General features: G+C 41.7%; 1 protein-coding gene and 1 pseudogene across 4 annotated transcripts in view; both read left to right on the forward strand.

Moving 5' to 3' along the window:
- ATRN (attractin) overlaps positions 1 to 13,243 on the forward strand; it is a 163,336-nt gene that overhangs the window by 119,266 nt on the left and 30,827 nt on the right. For all 3 annotated transcript variants that reach the window (XM_082645840.1, XM_082645838.1, XM_082645839.1), the window contains exon 25: positions 10,173 to 10,234. In XM_082645840.1, the coding sequence (XP_082501966.1) occupies positions 10,173 to 10,234 (62 nt within the window). The remainder of the gene's footprint in view (positions 1 to 10,172; positions 10,235 to 13,243) is intronic.
- On the forward strand, positions 7,020 to 7,583 carry LOC309817442 (membrane protein BRI3-like; annotated as a pseudogene). The gene has a single exon. The product of its transcript is annotated as a membrane protein BRI3-like (transcript).

Raw genomic sequence — 13,243 nt, forward strand, 5'->3', positions numbered from 1 at the left:
AGGAATCTTAGGAGCCATATTAGAATTTTCTCTGCCACTGGCTATATTTGGAGTGGGGCTAGCAGGGTTAGGTTGTTAATCTAACCCCAGGGAATTTGAGCTCTAGGCTCTAGTCAGTACAATTTCAATTTGATAACATCTGCTAACACTGCCAAGTTACAGATCACATACAATTGTAAAATATTTTATTTGGGTTCTAGTAAATATAATTTACTGACTTGTTTTAAGTTCAGGTTGTTTTCATACTGACATACCTTATATTCCAAATCCGATTGAACTTCAAGCTTTGTTTCTTATAGTTGAAAACTGATTAATATTTTTAAGATTCTTAGTGAAAACCTTGCTGGCGTTTTTCCCATTTGGAAAGAGGGCTCTGTGCATATAAACAGGCTTTTGTGCTGGAGATAGCTTTGCTGTTGCCAATTCTGACTTCCAGTTTTTTTTTCCTCCCATTGCCCTGTTGCTCCACCCTCTGAAAGTCACTGAAATGGTCATTTCCTTCTGGAGGGATCTCTTCCCCACACTTACTTTTTTAAATACTTTTTTCAAGTTTAAGACTCAAAGAGATGATTTTCTGCCTGATTTTTTTGGTCCTCTTTACCTGGACTGGATCACTCACTTGAATAAGATCCACTTATGAAAGCTGCATTCAGGAGCACTTTTGAAAATAAATGATAGCATGCTCACCATTTAGTTTGCCAGGCTTCCCTTGAAAAAACAGGTAAGTTCTGTTGAAAATATGTCTTTTTGCTCTTTGTTACAAATAGCTGCAGTATTCACGAACAATGTGACTGGACCTTTGGCATCATGTATTCTTGGTGTCTTCTCAAAAGAACCTGATCAATGCTGGTTCTCTCTATACTTGGGACTGTATCTGGGTGTGTTCTGTGTGGCAGGCTGAGCTTGCATCTTCCTGGGCAGATGTGGGCATGTTCTCAACAGAGGGGGCTGCACCTTTCCGTATTGCTTTATATTCCTCAGAGCCTTAGTCTTTCTAGGTGTAGTTAGCTTTTAAATACACACTTAGAGACCATACAGATTTAGTTAAAATGTAGAGACTTATTTAAGGAAGAGAATAGGAAAATGTCTAAATGGTTCAGTGTAGGTCATGCAGTTAAATTTCAGTACGGCTTTCAATGCAGACAAAAGCCTTTTTTGTCTTTGATTCTCATTTTTTAAAGCAAAATAACTGAGGCAATTTAATTCTCTACTCAAAAATTCGTGTAAATATTAGTGTTTTAAAAATGGTAATGGTAAACTCAAGTTCTTTCACTCTGAACTGACCCCAGGATTCTTTTCCATACTTAGGAACAGATCAAAACCTACAAATGCTAACTGAGGGAGTTTGCAACTAACTATAAAAATCTTTGTAGATTCAGTTTAAAATTGTAAAAAACCACCCAGACTGAAAAGGCCTGTGTGTCAGAGGGTGGTGGGTGTGTTGGGTCCGTTGTGCCTGGTTTCTGGTTGGTTGCTCTTGTGGGTGAGTGCCCCTCGCTCAGCCTCTGCTTTCAAAACGTGATTCTAGATGTTCCCCCGAGTCAGCAGGACTCACCTGGCTTCAGCCATGGTTATAGTTTGGGAGGGTAGGTATTCAAGATAGAGAATGCACAGGTAGACATTGTGTGTGAGGTGGGAAGATGGGTGGTGGCGCTGGGATTCTGGCTTGTTACAGGCTCTGCAACAGAGGTTGTTATTGTAATGTGGAACTAATATTAAAGTCCTCTCCATGCTGGGTGTTTCATTTGCTCGTTTATGTAAGAGGCTAGTGTTCACAAGTGAAGGCAACACAGAATTTATATTGAGGACTGGGCATTCATTTAGATGTTAGAGTTATGTTTATGGATGCTAATAGGATTGCGATACTAAGCAAAGGATGTATGAAACTTGTTTGTTTTCACTCAGATGTACTTTTTCTAGTAACAGCTTTATTGAGATATAAGTCACATACCATACAATTCACCCATTTAAAGTGTACAATTTAGTGGTTTTTAATATATTCACAGAATATTTTAGAATGTTTTCATCACCCCCAAAATAAACCCCATACCCAGATGCAGCCCCTTCCCATTTCTTCCTTCCTCTAGCCCCTGGCAACCACCAGTCTACTTTCTTTCTCTATGGATTTGCCTATTTTGGGCATTTTATATAAATTGAATCATGTAATAGGTGGTCCTTTGTGACTGGCTTCTTTGACTTAGCATAGGGTTTTCAAGGTGCAACCATATTTAGTATGTTTCAGTACTTCATTCCTTTTTAAAACTGAATAATATTCTATTATATGGATAAACCACATTTTGTTTATCCATTCATCTGTTAATGGATACTTGGGTTGTTTTCACTCTTTAGCTGTTATAAATAGTCAGATATACTTCTAAAGTTTATATTTATTTTATGATAATAATGTATACACATAGCTTCTGGTATTAGATGTCTGTACCTTAAGGATTTAAAAAATTATAAAGCCACGAAATACATTTAGAACTAAACTACTTAAAGTATAAATCGGGACTTCCCTGGCAGTCCAGGGGTTGACTCTATGCTCCCAACGCAGGGGGTGCAGGTTCGATCCCTGGTCGGGGAACTAAGACCCTGCATGCCTCATGGTGCAGCCAAAGAAAATAAATAAAATAAAGTATAAATCTGTCTTAGTTTCAGATGGCATTTAAACTTCCTGTACAACCTCATGGTTTTCATCATGATCATTATTTATTATTCCTTCTTCTTAAAAGTCTCCTCTCTTATACTTTTCAGCTGTGGCTTTGGCTGTTTCTTCTCAGTTCAGTGCCATTGTTCCCTTGGGTTTCCTCTGGGCCCTTTTCCCTGGATAGTCCCATCCACACCATCTATGAACACCACCTATGGCTGGGATGGGTAAATCTTTCTCTAGTAGAACTCTCTCCTGTGATCTCCATAGCTAGGATCCACTAGACTTCCTTTAACATTCACTCACTTAGCTGACTTTCTGACACAGAGAGGCAGCCATGAGGGGACAGCAGGAGCCATGCCAGATACTGGGAGGTGCCCCCGTGCTCCTGGACACCCTGGGAGGAGAAGGGAGTGCCCTATGGTGCCTGAGTCTGCACGAGGCAGGGCAACACCAGAGCTGAGCCCTAAGAAACATGAGTTCAGTGTTCTGGGTGGGAAAGGGGCATGTCCAGTCACTTTCCAGAACTACCAGGAGTTTAACAGAGCTGAAGTGCCTGTTCTGTGAACAAGGAGCTGGAGAGCAGGGCAGACTAAAGCTGTCATGAAGAGACTGAGGCTCCAGCTGAGGCATTTGTACTGTAGCCTGAAAACCACTGGGAGTCATTGAAATGCTTTAAGCCAAGAAGTGACCAAGATCAGTGTTTTAGAAAGATGCCTCTGGCAGCAGTTACAAAAATGGATTGGAAGGCCAGGGCTGGGTTGGGGAGTCTTATTTAGAAACCCAGGGGAGAGGTCCCTCCGCTGACCCTTCGGCATATCCCATAGCAACTTCTTTTCCTCGTCTGTGCTTCCGCAGTCATAGACGTGTCTGGTTTTTCACTCTACAAAGATTTCCTTAAGGGCAAGGGCTTTTTGATATTTCTGTGTCCTCTGTGTCATAGCATAGTGTTAATCAAATGTAGACACTCCATAAATGTGCACTAGATGAATGCATAGTTGTAGATGAGAGCTTTATTCTCGGTATCAGAACTTTGGGTTTTTTGGCAACTTTTGTAACCTTTATATAGGTAATGGCAGCCTTTTTCTGATATTGTCAGCATGATTGTTGACCAGTGCTGAAGAGCCAGCAGGGGTTAGAGACCAAGAATTTATTGTCCCAGTCTACATAGTGTGGTGTTAGAAGATTGAATTGTTCTAGGTTGGAATCTTGTCAAACTCTCAAAAGAGTTGAGAAGTAGAAGAAAAGGGAAGGATGAGGACACAAACATCCCTAATTTTACAAAGAGGGTAGTTAAGGAATACTGGCTATATTGAAATACTTAAGAATGAAATGATAGGAAGTCTGGGATTTGCTTCAAAATAATATGATCACGGGGAAATGGGTAGAGTATGGATGGATAAAATAAGATTGGCCGTGAGCTGTAATTATTAAAGCTGGGTGATAAACACATGGGGTTCATTATACTATTCTCTCTACTTGTTAAAAAGTTTAACATTTTCCACAATAAAAAAATTTTTTTAGGGATAATACAGATGATTGAACAAGAAATAAAGGTCCAAATATATTATTTAACCTCCCAAAACTAGCTGCAAGAATATGCCTCAGCTGGGCCTGCAGCCTAGGCCAGCTGGGACATATCTCAGAACTGACATTCTGTTCTCCTTTGCAGGAAGCACACAGCACTGTACTAGAGTTTTACCAGTCATTAGCCACTGTTGGGCAGTTTTAGAACAATCAGAGGGCAGGAGAAAAACCTCCTCTCCCTCAGCCCAGCATACTTCACCCTGGTGAAAATGGCAAAGGGAGCTTCCCTGAAAGCTACTGACTTCTCCTCCCCACCCCCCAAGCAGGGGTGCATCAGAGGCCTGAGGGCTCCTCCCCATGGGCCTGTGAGGTTTGGGAAGCTGCTTTCCAGTGGGCATGGCTATATTGTCTTCTGCTCCTACAGCCTTTTGTGGGTGCAAGGCACATCCTCTCCCTGAATCCAAGGGTATTATATCCATTTCCTGTCTGTTTTGGCATCTTTCCATCACCATCACCCTCAGGATAACAACACAGAAATTATAACAGAGGCAGTAAAAATAGTGATATAATTCTACTGGGGGATTGGGGGGTGAGGGGGTGATGGCCTAAATCACCTTCTAATCTAGTAGGAAGTTAGTAAGTGATGCCTAAAATAGCTAGATCAAGAAGTAACAAAAAACAAAATGAAACAAAACAAAACCCAACTTATTAGTGATAAAAAGGTAACCCCCCAGAAGAACTGAACAGAAATCTAATTAAAGGTGAGGGCCTCTGGAGAGAAGCCTTAAGAAGAAGAAGGGGGGACTTCCCTCCTTGGTACAGTAGTTAAGAATCTGCCTGCCACTGCAGGGGACACGGGTTTGAGCCCTGGTCCGGGAAGATCCCACATGCCGTGGAGCAGCTAAACCCGTGCGCCACAATTACTGAGCCTGCACTCTAGAGCCCATGAGCCACAACTACTGAGCCCACATGCCACAACTATTGAAGCCCGCGCGCCTAGAGCCCATGTTCCGCAACAAGAGAAGCCACCGTAATGAGAAGCCCGCGCACTGCAACGAAGAGTAGCCCTTACTCACCACAACTAGAGAAAGCCTGTGCGCAGCAACGAAGACCCAACGCAGCCATTAATTAATTAATTAATTAATTAAAAAGAAAAAGAGGGGCTTCCCTGGTGGCGCAGTGGTTGGGAGTCCGCCTGCTGATGCAGGGGACACAGGTTCGTGCCCCGGTCTGGGAGGATCCCACATGCCATGGAGCGGCTGGGCCCATGAGCCATGGCCGCCGGGTCTGCGCATCCGGAGCCTGTGCTCCGCAATGGGTGAGGCCACAACAGTGAGAGGCCCATGTACCACAAAAAAAAAAAAAAAAAAGGAGGGGGTGGGGAGGAATCATTGTTGATATTTCAACCAGGTATATGTAGTTCTTAATGGTTTTTAAATTATTGATGAACATGATAGAATGAAATAGGGATTCTGGAGAGTGGTGAAAATGAATGGCTGGAAGGAAATTTGAGGAAGAGAGCCCAGAGGTTGACAGTGGACAGACAGTGAGTGTTAGCTTACATGTCAGGAATGAGCAGGTTGGTAGTGTTACCCAGTCTTGAGGCTCTGACCAGAGCTTGGGTATATAGTTTCTGTGCCTGCACAAACCAGCATTAGGTGGGTGGTGTGTGAGGATAGGTGATGGTCACTGGGATCCAGTCCAGGGCCTATGGTCTCAACATAGAGTTCCATATAGAACTTAGGTTTAGAAAAAAAAAGAAAGTTGTTTTGTGTCACAGCAAAACTCACGGCAGTGGCAGCACTAGACTCAAGTTAGGATATGCTCAGCCAGTAGTCATAGAATCTTCCATCCTTGGCACAGCTGAGGCCTAGACTGGAAAGCTATTTGTAAACAGGCCTAAGTTCTTATGGGAGGAATCAGTCCTCTCCTGGCCTTGCAGTGTTCAGAGTTACATGGCAAGATTGGCAAGGAGCCAGGAGCCAGAGGGCAGCCATGACCACTTATAAGCCCTCTCTGGTCCTAGTGTCAGGTCTTCGGCATCTGCAGAGCCTGGCCTCTTGGGGAGAGTTGAGGAGCAGATGGGCCATAGTCGGGAACGGCTCCCTGGCCAGGTGGAGCTGAGCCCTGGTGGAGCTGCTGGCCTCAGCGGGCCAAGGGAGCAGCCCACAGAGGTTCTGCCATGTGCATATAGACCTTGGGTTTTCTTAAAGCCTGACGAGTGCTGCCTTGAAGCTAGAAAACTTCACCTCACAGGGCAGCCAGCTATCCTTTCCCATCCTCTTCCTGACTTAAATGCTTGTAACAGTGAAGATAGTTCTTGGTGGAGAAGATAAAGGCAAATTAGAGGTTCTCCCTTTTCAAACCTTCTATATTAAACAGTGATCTTTCCCTATTCATTCATTGATTCATTTGTAACTGCTTTGTGGATTGTACATATAGATGCAAAACACCAGTGTTAAAAAAAATTGTTTTGTGGCAGTTGAGTATAATAAGTGTCATATTCTCTTACTTTTACAGTAAGCTTGGGCTCAGCCTATACCCACCATAGTTGATGAAATTCATTCTCAGCCTCTATCCACAGAGCCCCGTCCCCTTCCCTCAGAGACATGCAGAAACCTCAGGGCTTAACTGAGTCCAGAGATTTTCATTCACTGACTGCTACTCCTGGTGCCCTGGCCCATGGCCATGAGGTTTGAAGGCAGCTGTCCTCACTCCCATATGTGACAGCCTTGGGTGCAGAATAATTGCTGGTGCTTCAGAGCCTCACCAAGGCCTACCGTGCAGTTACTCCTTATTTCTCTGTACTTTTCAAAACTCTAAAATATCCTCTCCATTTCCTTCATTTCCTTCCACTTCCTGGTTTCGAGGTTTGGGCCAGGCCATCTTCCTCTACCCCCACTTCCTCACCCCACACCCACCCCTGGGGAAGATCCGCTGCCAGGCGTCTGGGAGTCCCCGTGAGTCCGAGCCGGAGCCGACTCCGAAAGGGAGCTGGGGCGCGAGCGGGAACCAGACTGGGCGTGGTGGGCGCTGCCCACCATGAACCGCAAGCCCCTGCTGCAGGAGCAGCCTCCCGCCTACAACCTGTAGGGCGGCCAGGGCTACTTTGTGCGTAACCCACACCGCTATGGCGCCCTCCCAGCCGCCGCCCTACCCCTACCTCCTCGCAGGGTTACCCACCCACCACCCCAGGGTCTACAACATCCACAGTCAGAATGTCACCCGGCACCCTGCCAGTTCCATCGTTGTCGTTGGAGGCTGCCCTTTCTGCAGGCTCGGGGTTCTGGAGGACTCCTTCACCTTCCTGGGCATCTTCTTGTCCATCGTCTTGATCCCCTTTGGGTTCATCTGCTGTTTTGCCTTGAGGAAGTGAAGATGCCCCAGCTGTGGAGCAAACTTTATTTAAAGGAAACAACACACCTGGCTTTCCTACACCCAGTTATCTTTTCCTAATTACACCCACCCCAGTGCCCAGGACGTAAGGCAAGGCTTCCCGTCCTGTGTAAGGTAGCAAGAACCAAACAGGGAACCAGAAGAATTCCAGGGCCACCTTTTCATTGAATGGTGCTGAGTGATCATTTGTCACCGTCAGTCGGAGTTCCACAGTAGCAGAGGAGTTTTCTCCACTGGGAGGGTAGCAAAAAAATGTTGGCAGAAATACTCCAAGACAGGGATTTGATTTGAAAAGAGCTGGTAACTATTGCTCTTGCTCTGTAAAATTATATAGCTAATATAAATTCCAGACATTTTCTGAAGAAAAAAAAGAACCTTTACTTCTCTTTGAAACCTTGTAACTTTGGAGACTTACCTGATAAACATTCAACAAAAGAAAACCACTTTTAGAGTAATGTGAGTCTTGGGGACCAGCCACACTGGCAGCAAGTTTATATAGGTTCTTTTTAAATACATTTATTTATTTATTTATTTATATCTTATTTTTGGCTGCGTTGAGTCTTCATTGCTGCACGCGGGCCTTCTCTAGCTGCGGCGAGCAGGAGCTTCTCGTTGCGGTGGCTTCTCATTGCAGAGCACGGGCTCTAGGCTTCAGTAGTTGTGGCACACGGGCTCAGTAGTTGTGGCTCTTGGGCTCTAGAGCGCAGGCTCAGTAATTGTGGCTCATGGGCTTAGTTGCTCCGCGACACGTGGGATCTTCCTGGACCAGAGCTCGAACCCGTGTCCCCTGCATTGGCAGGCGGATTCTTAACCACTGCGACACCAGGGAAGCCCTATATAGGTTCTTTATGATTTTAAGTTGGATGTGAATGTGGTGTGGCTCTACTTTAGCAAGAAATCAGGCTAATGTTTGGGATCCCATATGTCCTTAGGAGTGTTATGTGGCACAGGGCACACAGACACCTGATGCGTCTTCAGAAGGTGCCATTAGCATTCAAATTTTTTGGCACCCTACAGTGAGTATAAAGTCACCTCATGGATTTCTTTAAAACACTGAGGACATACTAATGTTTTAAAAGATTAAAATCTAAACAGAATTGGATGCACTAAAATCTGTTTCCTTCTCCTTCTTTATGTCTTGTAGCCTGGATTCTTCATTCCTCAAGACTGAGTAACCTCGTTTATATAATTGTTTTTCCCCAGTCTTATTAAAAACCTTTATGTGAGGACTGTAGCCATATTCTGCAGTTTTCCTTCTCTCAAGGAGCCTTCTTATTTAGGATGATTACTATAATAAATGAAGGAAAGCAAAGAATATGGTTTCTCCTTGTCTATGATATCAAATCTATATATCTTTGTATTTCTGGTTATAAATGGTGGCTAGAGGAAGGATACAAAAACTTCAGATTCTATGCCCCATAATATTCTACGGCCTGAAAAGGTAATATTGGACCTTTATTTAAATGTCAAAAAGAAAATAAGAGCATCAAAAAGAAAAGCAGTGGAAGCTTCTCTCTCCTGCCTCTGTGAGTCTGACTATGAAAGGAGTGCAAAGCACTGAATTGTTGCTGTACTGGGGCCTAGGCTGTAGCGCTTTCCTTGCATTGCTGTAGGATGGGAGTTGACAGGAGTAGGTGGGGGGGGAGGTAGGGTGGGATTAGGAAAAGAAGACGCTAATCATTTACTCATGTGACTCTTGTCATACTGCCTTCATTTCAATAATTACCATCTTATTCAATAATTGTTTCATGTATAGTACCATTATCTCTCCAAGGAGGGCTGTGGTCCCTTAAAAATAAGCAGAGAACACACCATAACATCTGGCTAGTACCATGTGTGTCATAGGGTAGTAAGGACACAATTATCATACTTACTAATAAATTCTAAGGTGCACATTTTTTCATGCTCTAATATCTCTGAATTCATGATACATCTTACAATGATTTTAAAAGCAGTGTGTCATGGTGTAACTGGCAGTGTTTTCTTAATAGTACACAAAATAATGCCTGTTTTAGTGGTGTCTTAGATTTGATGAACTACGTTAGGGATTTTATAATATTCTTGGTATAAAATTATTTAAATTCAAATTGGTGTTATATTGATTGTCAGATGATATTCAGTGTAGTGAAACTTGGGATAAGGTTTTTTTTTAAAGACGTTATCTTGAAGTGAGTACATTAAGTGTCAAAGGGATGAAGGGCACAAAAGGAAGCTGCCCACCTGACGGTAGATCCAAGAATTGGAATTTGAAGCAAACAAGGAGAGCATTTTGTCTTGAAAAGGGCACAAGGAGGTAGCAAGTAACCTGACTTGCTTGCAGTTGGGGTCATTAGCAGGAGTCTGAGAAGTCTTCGAGGTCAGACTAAAAACTGAGATCTGGTGTCAAGAGCAGGGGGACTGTAGGGGTTTGTGTTGAGTCTCAGAATATCACTTTTGTGTGGCAGTTAAGCAAGAAAAACTAAAGGGATGAGGTGCTTTTCCTCAAGTGAAAAAATTTCATTAATCTCTTCTTGAAATGTTAATGTCTTTCTGCTTCAACGAGAAGGTTGAGTTAATGGTGCTATCTTATAACCCAATCACTCTATGTGTTTTTCTGTCACAGATTGCCTTCTCCCAGCACAGCAATTTTATGGACCTGGTACAGTTCTTCGTGACCTTCTTCAGGTAATTTCACTTATACAAACTGTATCTGTTCTTTTGATTCAGGCACTTAATTTCATTAATTATCAGCCCATAAAAGATAAATGAATAATCCTATGTTTGCACAACAGATCAAACTAACTTTATATGTATTCCTGAAAAGTTCCATGTCAGTTACAATACTGTAAATTCAATCTAATCTGATAAAATGAAGACATATGGTTTGTATGTTCTGGCTTTTTGAGGCAGCCTTTCATGTACCCTATACTAAATGTAGGTAATTTAGCTCTTCATATGGGGAGGATTTGGGGTTGAAATAACACGTAATTAATAATGATTACTGGTGTGTGCTACATATATGCTTCTTCTTGTTCACGAGATGTTTCAGGTGATTATCTAGAGTTTTAAAGCTAAAAGTGATTTGTTAGGCCCTGAGATTCTTTTGTTTTTATAGGTTTTTTTTCAGTTTAATTTTATTTTTAAGAAAATACTATTACACATAATTGAAAAAGTGCTACAGTGCAAAGAGAAAGCGACAGCGTCCTGCCCCACACCTTCCCATCTTCACTGTCCACATTTAAATTATTTTAATTGTTTTTTACTTCTCCATGCTTATACTTTTTATTTCCAAAGGAGAAAAATTATTTAATTTAGATAAATGCAAAAATGGATATTCAATATATTTCAAAATCCAGTGCTGATTTTTTTTTAATCTAAAGCATTGCATTCCTTTCTATTTCACCACTTAATGTCACAGTCATTATTACCATAAAGTATTTTCAACATTAGACAAGGAATTATGCAGTTAGGTACAATATAACTTTCTTTCATGGCTGGAACAGATAGGGTAAACTTATTCAATTTACCCACTCTTTGCCCAGTCTTCTGACAAATCCCACTAGGTTTTACCCTAATTAACATAATTTCCTAACGTTTTGCTTTGCCTAATGGATTTTGAGTATGTTCAGCCTTTAGAGGTATCCATGTCAGTGGCTTACACTCTTTCTTGGTTTTTCAATTCAGTTATCTTTTGATGTCCTACTGTAGAAGGATTTATTATCTTATGGTACCTCCGCCAGGACCCCCCCACACACTATAAACACATACAACTTCCCCTTCCTCCCACTCATGTAATATAGTTACATCACAATGTTTGGCTAAATCAGGAGTCCCTATTTATGTTGCTATAATCATAAAAACTCCTGTTTGCAGCTGAGTTGAACTATAATTATACTTCCCCATTTTTTGGATGGGGGAATCACTCTTTGCTTATCCTAAATGTAATATTTGCCATATTTGGGGTTTTTAATTGTTTGGTTTTCTATGTAGCTACCCCTGATTTACCCCTATACTCTGACAGAACTGAACAATCTCTCAGTATGGTCAAGCACAAGCAAGTACTCTCCTGGTTTTAGTTTCTCTTGGAGATTTCTGCCCTAGAACCCTAGCCTGCTGCTCCCAAGTGCACTAGTTGTTTTTGAGGCCTGCTGCACAACTGTCGTCTTGGGAATTTCTTTTGCCTTCCTCTTATATTAAAGTCTCTGTCTCCTCGATCCCATGTCTTTGTCTCCCTGTTTATTCCCTCCTTATATTGGGGCACATTCTCCAGGAAGTTTCTGAGAAGAGATACGTGTGGAGGTAACTTTTCTATGACCTTCCCTGTCTGAAAATGTTTTAATTTTACCCTCACATTTGATTGAAAAGTCGAATACAGAATTCTAGGTTAGAAACATCTTCCATTAAAATTTAGAAGGCGCAGACTTCCCTGATGGTCCAGTGGTTAAGATTCCACGCTTCCAGTTCAGGGGACATGGGTTCAAGCCCTGTTCGGGGAAATTCCGCATGCTGTGCACCATGGCCAAAAAAAAAGTATTGAGAAGGCATTTTGCTGTTTCTTCTTGTTTCTGGTATTAATATTGAGAAGGTTAGTGCCATTATAATAACCACTCCTTGTATGGGATCTGTCTTCTCTCTTAAAAAAATATATTGAAGTATAATATGAAATTACAGAAACACTTAGAAATCATTAATGTCTAGCTCAGTGAATTATCACAAATTGAACATGCTCAGGTAACCACTACCCAGGACAAGAGTTTTTTTCCCCCTAGGGTATTACCAGTACCCAGTGTCCTTTTTGACCCATCTCCTAGAGAAATGGAAATAAAAACAAATAAACAAATGGGACCTAATGAAACTTAAAAGCTTTTGCACGGCAAAGGAAACCATAAACAAGATGAAAAGACAACCCTCAGAATGAGAGAAAATATTTGCAAGTGAAACAACTGACAAAGGATTAATCTCCAAAATATACAAACAGCTCATGCAGCTCAATATCGAAAAAACCACAGATTTAAGGCATGTGGGATCTTCCCGGACCAGCACTCGAACCCGTGTCTCCTGCATTGGCAGGCGGATTCTTAACCACTGTGCCACCAGGGAATCCCAAATCATCCTTAATTTTTATCGCCAGTGTCTTTGCATTTTTCTGTGATACCTCTGAGATAATTTTTATCCTAAAATTGCTATATCAAAATGCAAAAACACTACCAAATAGCCCCTCAGAACAGTTGCATGAATTTACACTTCTACAACAGGAATGTTCTTTCTCTTACTATTTCTGCCTATTTCTCTTACTACCATTAACTATTTTTCATTATTTTTAATTTTGCCAATCAGGGAGGTGTCATTGGTACCTTGTTTTAATTTGTATTTATTTATAAGTGATATTTACTAATCTCTTATACCTTATAGTTCTTGTTTTGAATTATCTGTTTGTATCCTTTGCTCATATTTCTATTGGGATGTTCACGTTTTTCTTCATGAAGTTTAGGACCATCTTTTAACCCCATTTATGGTATTTTTCACCAAGCAGATGTGTCAGTTTTTTCCTATATTTTGTTCATGAGCATTTAATCTATTGTTATTTTTTTTCAGGTGTTCCTTTATCTAACTTGAATCTATTTGAATTATAACTTTACTATATTTCCATATGGATAGGCTTCAGAAACTTGTCAATGAACGAAAGCAGGGTAT

The sequence above is a fragment of the Mesoplodon mirus genome (genome assembly GCF_964341445.2).
Source record: "Mesoplodon mirus genome assembly, chromosome: 15".
Lineage (NCBI taxonomy): Eukaryota > Metazoa > Chordata > Mammalia > Artiodactyla > Ziphiidae > Mesoplodon > Mesoplodon mirus.